The sequence below is a fragment of the Ahaetulla prasina genome, chromosome 13 (assembly GCF_028640845.1).
Source record: "Ahaetulla prasina isolate Xishuangbanna chromosome 13, ASM2864084v1, whole genome shotgun sequence".
Lineage (NCBI taxonomy): Eukaryota > Metazoa > Chordata > Lepidosauria > Squamata > Colubridae > Ahaetulla > Ahaetulla prasina.
Window position 1 is genome coordinate 1,142,709 of NC_080551.1, and position 11,539 is coordinate 1,154,247.

Here is an 11,539-nt window from a genome sequence, read left to right on the forward strand (position 1 = left end):
CCTTGCACATATGTACTAGTCGTTCCCAACTCTAGGGGACGGTGCTCATCTCCGGTTCAAAGTCAAAGAGCCAGTGCTGTCCGAAGACATCTTTGTGGTCATGTGGCTGGCATGACTAAATGCCAAAGGTGCAGGGAACGCTGTTAGCTTGCCACCAAAGGTGGCCCCTATTTTTCTACTTGCATTTTTTACGTGCTTTTTAACTGCTAGATTGGCAGAAGCTGGGACAAATAACGGGAGCTCACCCTGTTACATGGCACTAAGGATTCGAACCGCTGAACTGCCGACCTTTTCATTGACAAGCTCAGTCTCTTAGCCACTGAGCATTACTGTATTTTTCAAACTATAAGACGCTCTGGACTACAAGATGCACCTAACTTTTGGGGAGGAAAACAAGAAAAAAAAATCTGCCTGCCTCCCAGCAATTTGCCTCCTTGCAGCAAGCAGCAAACAGCCTGGTCCACTTCAGCACAGCCTGATTTAGCACGAGCAGCCGATTGGCGGTTGGATCTGCCTCCTGGAATACCACTGATCAGCTGTTCCAGGCTGCGGGGATCACTGCCGCCTCCCTGCGCCCTATTTTCAGCCTCCGCACATCCCGTTTTCGGCCCGTTCCAGGCGGTGGGCAATGCCATCGCTGCTGCCTATCCCTGCCATCTGGAATGGGCCAAAAATGGGGCGTGTGGAGGCGATCTCTGCAGCCTGGAACAGCTGATTGGCAGTATTCTGGGAGGCAGATCCAACCGCCAATCAGCTGCTCATACTAAATCAGGCTTTGCTGAAGCTGACCAGGCTGTTTGCTGCAAGGAGGCAAATTGATAGGAGGCAGAAGCCAAAGAGTGGGGGCTGGCAGGTGGGTGGGGCTTCGGCAACATTCACTCTATAAGACGCACAGACATTTCCAACCACTTTTTTGGGGGGGCGGGGGGAGTGCATCTTATACACTGAAAAATACGATAATTCAAAAAGGAATTCTAATCCTATGCATACACACTATGATAAATGCAGCTGCCTTAAATGACACAATCTTAATAAAAATGCAGATTGAAACACATAGTTAACAATAGTACATTTTCAACAAGAACTACCTCTTTATATTCTCCATTACGGGCAATACGGTACCCATCAGGTGAGTGAACTTGGACTGTTGTGCTGCTGATCACTTCTATGCAACACTCTTGGTTTGGTACACTGACTGGGCGGACCCGGCAATACACCTAAACAGAGGAAAAAATGCCCTATTTAGATACACCAGCTTAAGACTGTCCTCCTTGTCTACAGAACAAATATCAGAATGGAAAGTCTTTACAACTGGTCCTCAACATACCACAATTGAACCCACAATTTCAGTTATAAGTTGGGTCACATGACCATCTGTTTTTACATTTTTTGCAATGGTCATTATGCATACCAGCACGCATAAAACAACCCTATTATTATTATTATTATTTATTATTTAAACTTTTATTATGGGGCAGTTTCTGTTGGAAACAGGAAGTAAATGCTGGTTCTCAATTAAAACTTCATAAATTGTAGTCATGGGGCAGCAGGGTGCTTCAAACAGTTGTAAAAGTGGGCCAGATGCTGAGCTCTAAAAATGTGGTCATGTGATGGGTGGGAATACCTCCCCCACCAGGTTTCAGAATTTTAAAACCAATAGTAAGTCCCATTTTAGGGGATATATTGTAATATAATATAACAACAGAGTTGGAAGGGACCTTGGAGGCCTTCCAGTCCAACCCCCTGCCCAGGCAGGAAACCCTACACCATCTCAGTCAGATGGTTATCCAACATTTTCTTAAAAATTTCCAGTGTTGGAGCATCTACAACTTCTGCAGGCAAGTTGTTCCACTTATTGTTCTAACTGTCAGAAAATTTCTCCTTAGTTCTAAGTTGCTTCTTTCCTTGATCAGTTTCCACCCATTGCTTCTTGTTCTACCCTCAGGTGCTTTGGAAAATAGTTTGACTCCCTCTTCTTCGTGGCAACCCCTGAGATATTGGAACACAGCTATCATGTCTCCCCTAGTCCTTCTTTTTATTAAACTAGACATACCCAGTTCCTGCAACCGTTCTTCATATGTTTTAGCCTCCAGTCCCCTAATCATCTTTGTTGCTCTTCTCTGCACTCTTTCTAGAGTCTCAACATCTTTTTTACATCGTGGAGACCAAAACTGGATGCAATATTCTAAGTGTGGCCTTACCAAAGCATTATAAAGTGGCACTAACACTTCACGTGATCTTGATTCTATCCCTCTGTTTATGCAGCCCAGAACTGTGTTGGCTTTTTTAGCAGCTGCTGCACACTGCTGGCTCATATCTAAATGGTTATCCACTAGGACTCCAAGATCCCTCTCACAGGTACTACTATTGAGCAAGGTACCACATATACGGTACCTATGCATTTTGTTTTGTTTTTTTGCCTAAATGTAGAACCTTACTTTTTTCACTGTTGAATTTCATTTTGTTAGATAGCGCCCAATGTTCAAGTCTGTCAAGATCTTTCTGTAACTTGAGCCTATCTTCTGGAGCGTTGGCTATTCCTGGCTATTCGTGGTGTCATCTGCAAATTTGATGAGTTCCCCATCTATCCCCCCGTCCAAGTCATTGATGAAGATGTTGAAGAGTACTGGGCCTAAAACAGAACCTTGGGGTACTCCACTGCATACTTCCCTCCATGTGGATGTAGTTCCGTTGAGGACTACACGTTGAGTGTGGTTGGTCAGCCAGTTACGAATCCATCTGGTGGTGGTGCTGTCTAACCCACATTTTTCTACTTTAAACAGTCGCTAAGCAACTGGTCCTAAGTTGAGGACCATTTGAACTAGCATCAGAAGATAAGTCCAATGGTTTGTAGCTCATATGTGCTTCGATTAAGGCATCGATCTTTTTAGGTTGGCAATATTTGAAATCACCTTGATACCTGCCGTTTCTGGGGTTTAAAACAACCTTATCATAGCTGGGTGAAAAACCACTTACCCAGAATCAAGGAAATAATGCTAAATTCTAAATGAAGCTTTCAAAAAAAAGTGTCAGTCTTTATTGGCTTTGCAGATTTTGCCTCTTCTCATATTAGAAAAACGTAGTAATTCATATACAAACGCATTAACAAAATAAAGAAGCAAGTCCAGCTTTCAGAGTCAAATCCTACAATATGGAAGAATAGAATAAAGAGCTAATTCTGCTGTAAAACAGCCACTTACCCCAACAGGATCCTTCAAACTATTGTTAGATGCTTTTTTAAATGCGTGTTTCCTAGGAGTTTTAATTCTTCTGGAAATTAATAAATGTCAGATAAGTTACAAATAAAATCAAAGATGCACACTACACAAAGCAATCAACTCAACTGATCTATGAAATGCTCTATTGCAGCAATGCAGAGGAAGACCAAAGCAGCCACAAAGGCTGTTAAAAGCAACTAATACAAGTGGTATTACTTTATTAATACTAATAAACAAAGTGTGAAGAATGCGTGGACGTGTTACTTAGAAGATGCCTTCTAATATCCATAACAACTGCATGTAAAATCTTCCATATTTTTGAATTAACTATTGTGAACAGAAAATCCAAATCTACAGAGCAAATCCTTAGACAGTAAAAGAAGGAAAATGAAAGCTGGAAAGATTGGTCTATTTTCCACCAGAATTTTGAGATTTAAAACCCACCATTTTTCTATTTTTCCCCAAAGGCCAAGCCTCCTTAATTGTGAAAATCCCATCAGGGAGTAGCTGCTGTGCCCTTTCTCCCCACTGTACTATAAAAGCAGGGCCCTCAACAAAACTTAAAATGTATAACTAAAATTCCCAGTAAGAGCCATGGTGGCACAGTACTGCAGGCTACTTCTGCTGATTGCTAAGCAGTTCTAGTCTTACCAGCTCAAGGTTGATTCAGCCTTCCATCTTTCCAAGGTCAGTAAAAATGAGGACCCAGATTGTTGGGGGCAATATGCTGACTCTGTAAACAGCTTAAAGAGGGCTGCAAAGCACTGTGAAGCGTATATAAATCTAAGTGCTATTGCTATATGAATATCAAAATGACAGGCATAACAGCTGAAATTCAGCAGTGACTATTTTTTAAAATTCACACCACTTTCCCCATGGAAAATGCCTAGTATAGTTGTGCAATTTGTTTGGCATCGTGTCTTCAATTTTCTTTATCACTTCATCCATTAGGTGCTGGCAATAGTTACTTATAAGCAGTGTAACATCCATATAATCTATGCCCATCTCACAAATTAAATTATAACAGCCAAGATTGGTTTTTTGGTGATCATATTTCAACACTGCAAATGTGTACGTTAATACTGTACCCTTTATCTGAAAAGGCTGAGGATTCCATTCCTATACCTGTACAGCAGTTGACTATTGTGCCAGATCACACTGCTTTCTGTAGGAAGGTAGCACCCACCCCCCTCCTAGAAGAATGAAACATTTTAGAAAATATTTAAAAGGCAGAATATATTTCCCTGGATGAGAAATGGAGAAACATGTTTTAAAGACAAAGCAACTTCCTGACTCCCCCCACCTTTGTCAATGGGCCATCATCTGCAACATAAGGGGCATCATAAGAGCACAAAAGTGCCTACAGTTCCTGTCCTATTGTTCTTTTCATTATAGTATTATATGCATACTTTTACTTATACCTTTTTACTTATATATACTTTTTCTCTCATGATGGGTTATTGTTTATGTTGATTGTATATACTGTTGTGACAAAATAAAAATAATAAAAAATAATAGGACCCATCTAGCAACTGAAACTCACCACATGACACCTGGGAAGGCTAGCTAAGACCCCCACCCCCTGGGGGTCTGACAACCAATCAGGATACTCATCCTGTGCCCCAGAAAGTTCAAAGCTCAGAGAAAGCATAAAGCCAGGGAGTGCACAGGATCTCAGCCCTTTTCTGTTCAGGATCTCAAGCCATGTGATCCTGGCCACCATTAAACCATCTTTCCAAGCAGCCTCCATGTTTCCAGTGTCTTTGTCCCCACTTGGAACTGAACCCAGATGGATATTTCTTCCAACATTTCCTTTACAAGAACACATAAAGTGGTAAACACACCAGTTGTGAATGGGGGGGTTGGGTTGATAGGAATTTTATTTCTACATCTAGAAAGCATCACTTGGGGAAGGTAACCGTACACTAAAAGGATATATCATACACAGCTTCAAGCCTTGCCTTTTGCAAATATAGCAAACTCCCCAAACTGACAGGCAAGTTCTGGGTTGCCTGTAAAATCTGCCTATAAGCAAGCAATTCAAAACCCCACTAAGAGGGACCTGTCCCTTTCCTGGCAACTGCGTTATGGCGACAGGATAAGAGCGAAACAAGCATTCAAGCGGATAAAGAGGCCTGGCTATACGGATGGTAGAAGACGAGCCGGGATTTCCCTTCCCAGAGAAAGAGGCCCGCCACCCTCTAAACTCCCACAGGGCCCGGGCTTCTCTTCCGCGACGGCCGACAGGGCCGGAGAGCCCATCTCCTTCGCGCCGCTGCTCCCCCGGAGCCCCAGGCCGAGGCCGGAGCAGCCCCGGGTGAAGCAGCTCCGCCGGGGGAGAAGCCTCAGGCTACGCGCCGCATCGCCCACCGCGGCCCTCCGAAAGGAGCGGAGAAAACTTACGCCGCCGCCTTCATCGCGCCGCCCAGAGCGGTTCAAACGTTCCCTCCACTTCCCAGCATCCGTTGCACCGCCCCGTTTTTAAATAGAGCCAATCGGGGAGAGGAGGCGGGCCCGCCCTCTTTCGGGCGTTTCGCTTGTGGCGTCATAAAGGCAGGCAGGCGGGCAGGCGGGCGGGCAGGCGGGCGAACGCGCGCGCGCCGGGAACCTGGGCTTCCGGCAGGTCTTGCTCTGGGCTGGGGCCCGGGGCGGCGGGAGAAAGAAGACGCTCGAGTGCCGCTGCGCCTTCCCCACTTCGGGAGCCGGAGGAGGAGCCTGAAAGGAAGAAGGGAAGGCCAGCGGCAACTGTGGGAGATGGGAGCTCAGCCTGGTCAACCAAAATCCAAAGGCTGCCCGCGCGCGCATCGTTGATGCATTAATTTATTAATAAAATCTATTATTAGATTTTAGAGGCCGCCCACGGTGACACCGAGCGGCTTACAGACGCGCAGAAATTTAAATACCGTTCAAATACAAGAGACCCTCGCCTGCCTGAGGCGAGGCCTCTTTCGCCAACTCCTGCCCATAGTCCCGCCCTTCTTCCCCCCTATTGGCTCCCCGGGTCACGTGACTGTCCAGAATGACGTGGGGCCTGGTAGCTTCTTGCAGGACATCTCAACACCGACGATTCGCCGCGGGCCCCGGATGGAGAGGAAGCGGGCGGGCTGTGGGTTCTGGCGCTTCTGCTAGGAGGCAGGGCGGGATGGTCTGCGGGGCCTCCCATTTGGTGGAGTGCTTTGTGGCTTAAAGAAACCTTGCAGAGGCGGCTGGGCCGCCGCCAAGTCCCGTCTGCGAGTTTGTTTTTCCTTAAGCCACAAACCCCCACTGGGCCAGGGGGCTCCCATGCGCCACTCTCTCTAGCAGTAGAGAGCCCTCTTGACAGCCGGCTCGCCCCCCTCCCCTCCGTGGCTTTCCCCTGTTGAGATGGCGGTAGCGAGGTGGCCGTGCTGAGCTGGTGGTGCTGGCCGAGCCATCACTCATCATTCAGAGGCGAAGGGACCCAAGTCTTCAAGGTCATCGCTGCCTTGAATGGGGGGCACCAAAGGGTCAATCCGTGCTTCCCCTGGAGGACTGGAGGACTGATTCTTGGGTAAAAACACAGTGCCCAGAGCTTCAGTATTGTTGCCAAGATGACTTGGGGATGTGCCTGGACATCCTCAGCAGAGGAAATGACAGCAAATTAGCAAAGTAACAACCCAATTTCTCACAAGAGGAGCTGCGTAACAAATTTACAACAAATGCATTGCAACAATCATCCTCTAGCATCTAGCAAAATAGATACCCACACAAATTTATCTAAACATACCTGGCAACATAACCAGCTGCAGTAAGGCATGTGATAAAATAGACCACAACCTACTACTGGATAAGATAGAAAAATGTAGGTTAGATCAGCGGCCCCCAACCTTTTGAGCACCAGGCACCTGTTCTGTGGAGAGAGGTTTTTCCATGAACCACGGTTTGCATGCTTACACCCTCCAGATGGGGCTTTGCTTGTTTGCAAGCAACCAGTTTTCTGGCATGCTGCAGCCCACAGCATCACCACCAGATGGATTCGTAACTGGATGACCAACTGCACTCAGTGTGTAGTATTAAAGGAAGCTCAGCTGTGGGAACTGGGCAAATGCAAAAGTGTGGAAGTGGAAAAAGTGTGGAGTGAAAAATTACAAAATAAGGGGAGAACTGTAACAGAATGCCGTAAACTGCTTAGAAATGAGAGAACGCAGAGACTGCTTCCTGGAGAAGCTGAAGGGCCTCAAGGTCCTGCAACCACAGCTGACTTTGGTGTGTTGTCAGCTGGCCAGACACCATTGCAGCGCCCAAGTGCTACACAGGCTCCAGGTGCAGCTGGCAGTTGGCAAAAGGCCCTGGCCAAATTAGAGTAGGTTAGCCTCCTTGGGTGGGCTGCTGCCCAAATCCAGCCCTTTAGCTGTGGCACAGGCTTTCTGCAGCTCAAGGTTTTGGAATGCAGACAAAATTATGCAGAAGGCAAAAGCAACCTGACAGCTGGGACGTTCCTACATTGCCCTCAGCTATGCCCAGGCGAGACCACCAGAGTTCATGGAGCCCACATGGCGCACACCTGTGGCACTAGGGACTGGGTAGCTGGAAGACTGGAAATGCCTTCAGAGCAATTGTTTGGGGAGGATGGAGAATGGCGGTCCTAAATTCCCAGAATAGCTCTACCATGGCTTTGTCAAACATGGCCCTTCCCGTGCTCTTCCTTTAATCTTCTGGCTGTCCTTGCCCAAAGTGCCACTGCCCTCTCTGCCTGCAGCCTGTCCGGACCCCCATCCGTGTGGTTACCAAGACCCCTTCCAAAGGCCAGATGGAGCGCAACAAGGAGAACGTGTCTCTGATCAACAGAACAGCTATGAGCGGTGGGTGTACCCTGATTATAATTTTATTCTGCATTTAATGTTGTGCTTCTGATATGTAAACATGGCTGTGCTGCCTTAAGAAACATCTGTGCTGCTCATCTCAGAGGAAACCTAAGGTGGCCACTGCCCCTCCCCCAATTCTCATTCATGGGATGTTGAATCAAGATAGAGCTCCATGAGGCTGCTCTGCCTCCAGAGAAACACCTGTTGGACATGGCTTCTTCAAGGCCCACTCTCAGCAGCCGCAGCTTGGACAAACGTGGTCCATGGCCCACAGACCACGTCCTGCACCCTGAGATTCCTCTCCACAAAGTAGCAAACTCTCCTGGGCCAGTCAGAGGTGGCTGCATCCTGGTGCCCCAACTGGCCATATTTCCCTGGGAACAAAAGCATCCGTTGGCCCCACAAAACCTCTGGCCAAGCCCCCCCCCCATGCACCTTACCTACCCCAGCCCCAGGTGTAGAGATGGCCAGCGCCTGAAAAAGAAAGGACCAGGGTGAGCCCTTCCCTCTGCAGCAAGGGGGGCAGCTGAAGAAGGGTTGCTGTCCCGAGGCCTCCCCCACCCCCCACCCCCGTGCGGGAGCCCCCAGCGACCATCTCCCTTGGTTTGCGAGGAGGGCCTTTGCGGGGAGGGACCCTCCAAGTCCCAGGAGCCCCTTTGCCCGCGCCGGCGCTGCCTGCCTGCCTGCCTTCCCAACGCCGGAGGGCCGCTCACCCGTCACGGCGGCGGTGTGTCGGGACCCGCAGCTGACCCTCCGCACCTCGGCCTCCTCGGGCAAGTCCAGCAGGGCGGGGAAGGGCTGCACCGAGACGAAGGGCGCTTCGTCGCCTCCGGGCCCGTCCGCAGCCCCCACCACCAGCCTGTCGCCGCCCGGGGAGACGCTGCGCTCGCCAAGGGGGCGATTCCGCGGGGTCGAACCGGTCTCCTCGGCGGCCGCTGCTACTGCAGCCTCGCTGGCCTTTTTGGAAGGCAGCCCGAGCTGTCCGGCCTCGTTCCAGCCCCACAAGTACAGGTCGCCCGCATCTGGAAGGGGGGAGGGGGAGGTGTGAGTGGCAGTCGGGGGGGGCTTTTCCCCTCGCTCGCCTGCCCAGGGAAGGGGCCGCCGCGCCGCTCACCGCTGACGGCCGCCGAATGCCAGCCGCCCGCCGCCGCCTCCGCCACGGCCAAGCCCTGCAGCGCCTCCACCGGCCGCGGCTCCCACCGGCTCTCCAGGTCGCCGTGGCCGAGCTGCCCGTGCCTGCGCAGAGACGGAAGGGCGGTCGGTCCCGCTCCGCTCCGCTCCCCTCCCACCCCCCATATTCCCCGCCCGGCCTCACCTGCCGCCGCCCCACGAAAAGAGCGTCCCGCCGGCCGCCAGCAGCAGCGCGTGCTCCAGGCCCAGCAGCAAGCGGCGCGCCCGGAGGCCGGCGGGCAGCGCTGTGAAGAAGGGCGGCCGGGGGGCCACGTAGCCGCCGGGCACCAGTGGCAGCTCTGCGGGGGGGGGAAGGAAAGGGCGGGTCAGCTGGGCGACCCCTCCTCCCTCCCTCCCTCCTGCCGGCCGCCGCCCACCTATCGCCGCCGCCTCCTCTGCCCGCAGCTCCCTCCGCCAGGCCGGCCGGCCTTCCAGCAGCGCGTCCGGCGCCGTGGCGACGGGCCAGGCTTCCAGCGCGGCCTCCCGCAGCAGCAGCACGTGCGTCTCGGAGGGCAGCGCGTCCAGGCAGTCCCTGGGCAGCGCCGCCGCCACCGCGCCCTGCAGCCGCACCCGCCCCGGCCCGCCGGCCGCCACCAGCGCCGCGAAGCTCCAGCTCGGCCTCACGCGGCGCACCGGCCCGAGACCCTCCGCGGACAGCGGCTCCGGCCCGCCCACCGCACCGCCGGCCCAGCGGAACCCCAAGCAGAACCAGCCGCTCTCCCCGCCAGGCCCCGGCGCCATTCCTCCGGCAGGCATCGGCTGGCGGGCGGGCGCTTCGCTGCTGGGAGCCGGCCGGGGACGGCAGGCTCGGCCCTGCTCAGCCAGCGGTCCGGATCGCCGTTCCCCCCGCGCGGCAGAGCCCGCCAGCTCAGGGGCGGGTGACGGTCGTTGCCATCGCCGCTACGGCGCAGAGAAAGGCGGGCAAGCCCGGAAGCCGCGGGGTGGGGCCTGCGCGCTCGACCGACGGGCACGTTCTGAGCTGTTCAAATGGTACCATCAGATTACAGTTTAACATAGCTGGAAGGGACCTTGAAGGCCATCTAGTGCAACCCCCTGCCCAAGCAGGAGACCATACACCATTTCTGACAGATGGCAGTCCAGTCTGTTCTTGAAAGCCTCCAGGGATGAAGCTCCCACAAGTCCGAAGGCAACTTTTGTTCCACTGATTGTTCCCACAGTCAGGAAATTCCTCCTTATTTCCATGTTGAAGCTCTCCTTGATCAGTTTCTGCAACTGGTCATCATATGTTTTAGTCTCCAATCCCCTAATCATCCTGGTTGCCCTTCTCTGCACTCTTTCTAGAATCTCAACATCTTTTTAAAAGTGTGGTGACAAAAACTGGATGCAGGATTAAGGCTTTATAGAGTAGTATTAGTACCTCACTTGATCTTGATTGTGTCCCTCTGTTAATGCAATTTAGGCTTGCATTGGCTTTTTTGGCTACCACTGCACACTGCTGGCTCATATTTAATTGGTTGTCCACTAAGGCTCCAAGATCACCTCCAGTGATGAAGCACCCACAATTTCTGGACGCAATTTCTGTTCCACTGGTTAATTTTCCTCACAGTTAGGAAGTTTCTCCTTAGTTCTGCGTTGCTTCTCTCCTTGATTAGTTTCCATCCATTGCCTTGGCTTCTGGGGCTTTTCAAAATAAATTGTTTCCCTCTTTTTTGTGGCAGCCCCTCAAATAACCTGGAATACTGCTATCATGTCACCCCTAGTCCTCCATTTCTCTAGACTGGCTTTACGGTATTCCTGCAACCTTTCTTCATATATTTTTGTCTCCAGGCCCTTAATCGTCTTAGTTGCTCTTCTTTGTATTTTTTCCAAAGTCTCAACCTCTTTTTTTGTAACATGACCAAAATTGGTTGCAGTATTCAAGGATTGGTTTTACTAAGGATTTATAAAGTGGTACTAATACTCCATGTGATTTTGGTTCTATGCCCATTATACAACCCAGGATTGTATTAGCTTTTTTAGCTGCTGCTGCATACTGCTGGGACATGTTTAAGTGATTGTTCACTAGGACTCCAAGATCCCTGTCACAATTACTGTTTGTGAGCCAGGTTTCACCTAATCTATACTTGTATTTCTTTCATATAATGCAGTTCCATTTTCTCTTTTGTTAGAACTGTTTCTTCTGAACAAGTTAAATTTCTTTAGCTGTATGTTCCAGTCATGAGTTTCACTCCACCAAGTTTCAGTAATAGCAACTATATCATATCTGCCTTCAAGTTCACTGTTTGTTCCCTAAACTTGGAGTATTAGTGTATAGGCATCTGAGTCCTTTATAGTTGACCCTGGGTTTGTTTCCTACATCTTCTGTTT

General features: G+C 50.6%; 1 protein-coding gene across 10 annotated transcripts; it reads right to left on the minus strand.

The window, feature by feature from the left end:
• Window positions 1-1,013: 1,013 nt before the first annotated feature.
• Window positions 1,014-11,329, minus strand: RCCD1 (RCC1 domain containing 1). 10 transcript variants are annotated; one of them, XM_058156600.1, is made up of 7 exons: window positions 9,589-11,325; window positions 9,357-9,510; window positions 9,156-9,277; window positions 8,755-9,063; window positions 8,482-8,515; window positions 3,201-3,270; window positions 1,014-1,217 (listed from the first exon to the last, which is right to left on the minus strand). In XM_058156600.1, the coding sequence occupies exons 1-7, from the start codon at window positions 9,965-9,967 to the stop codon at window positions 1,029-1,031; spliced, it is 1,257 nt and encodes a 418-aa protein (XP_058012583.1). In that variant the 5' UTR covers window positions 9,968-11,325; the 3' UTR covers window positions 1,014-1,028. The 10 variants fall into 10 exon arrangements, 9 of the variants coding, with proteins under 9 accessions (XP_058012583.1, XP_058012586.1, XP_058012592.1 ...); XM_058156609.1 differs by having other exon boundaries at window positions 1,087-1,217; window positions 8,801-9,063; window positions 9,589-11,322; XM_058156605.1 differs by having other exon boundaries at window positions 1,087-1,217; window positions 8,486-8,515; window positions 9,589-11,319.
• Window positions 11,330-11,539: the final 210 nt, after the last annotated feature.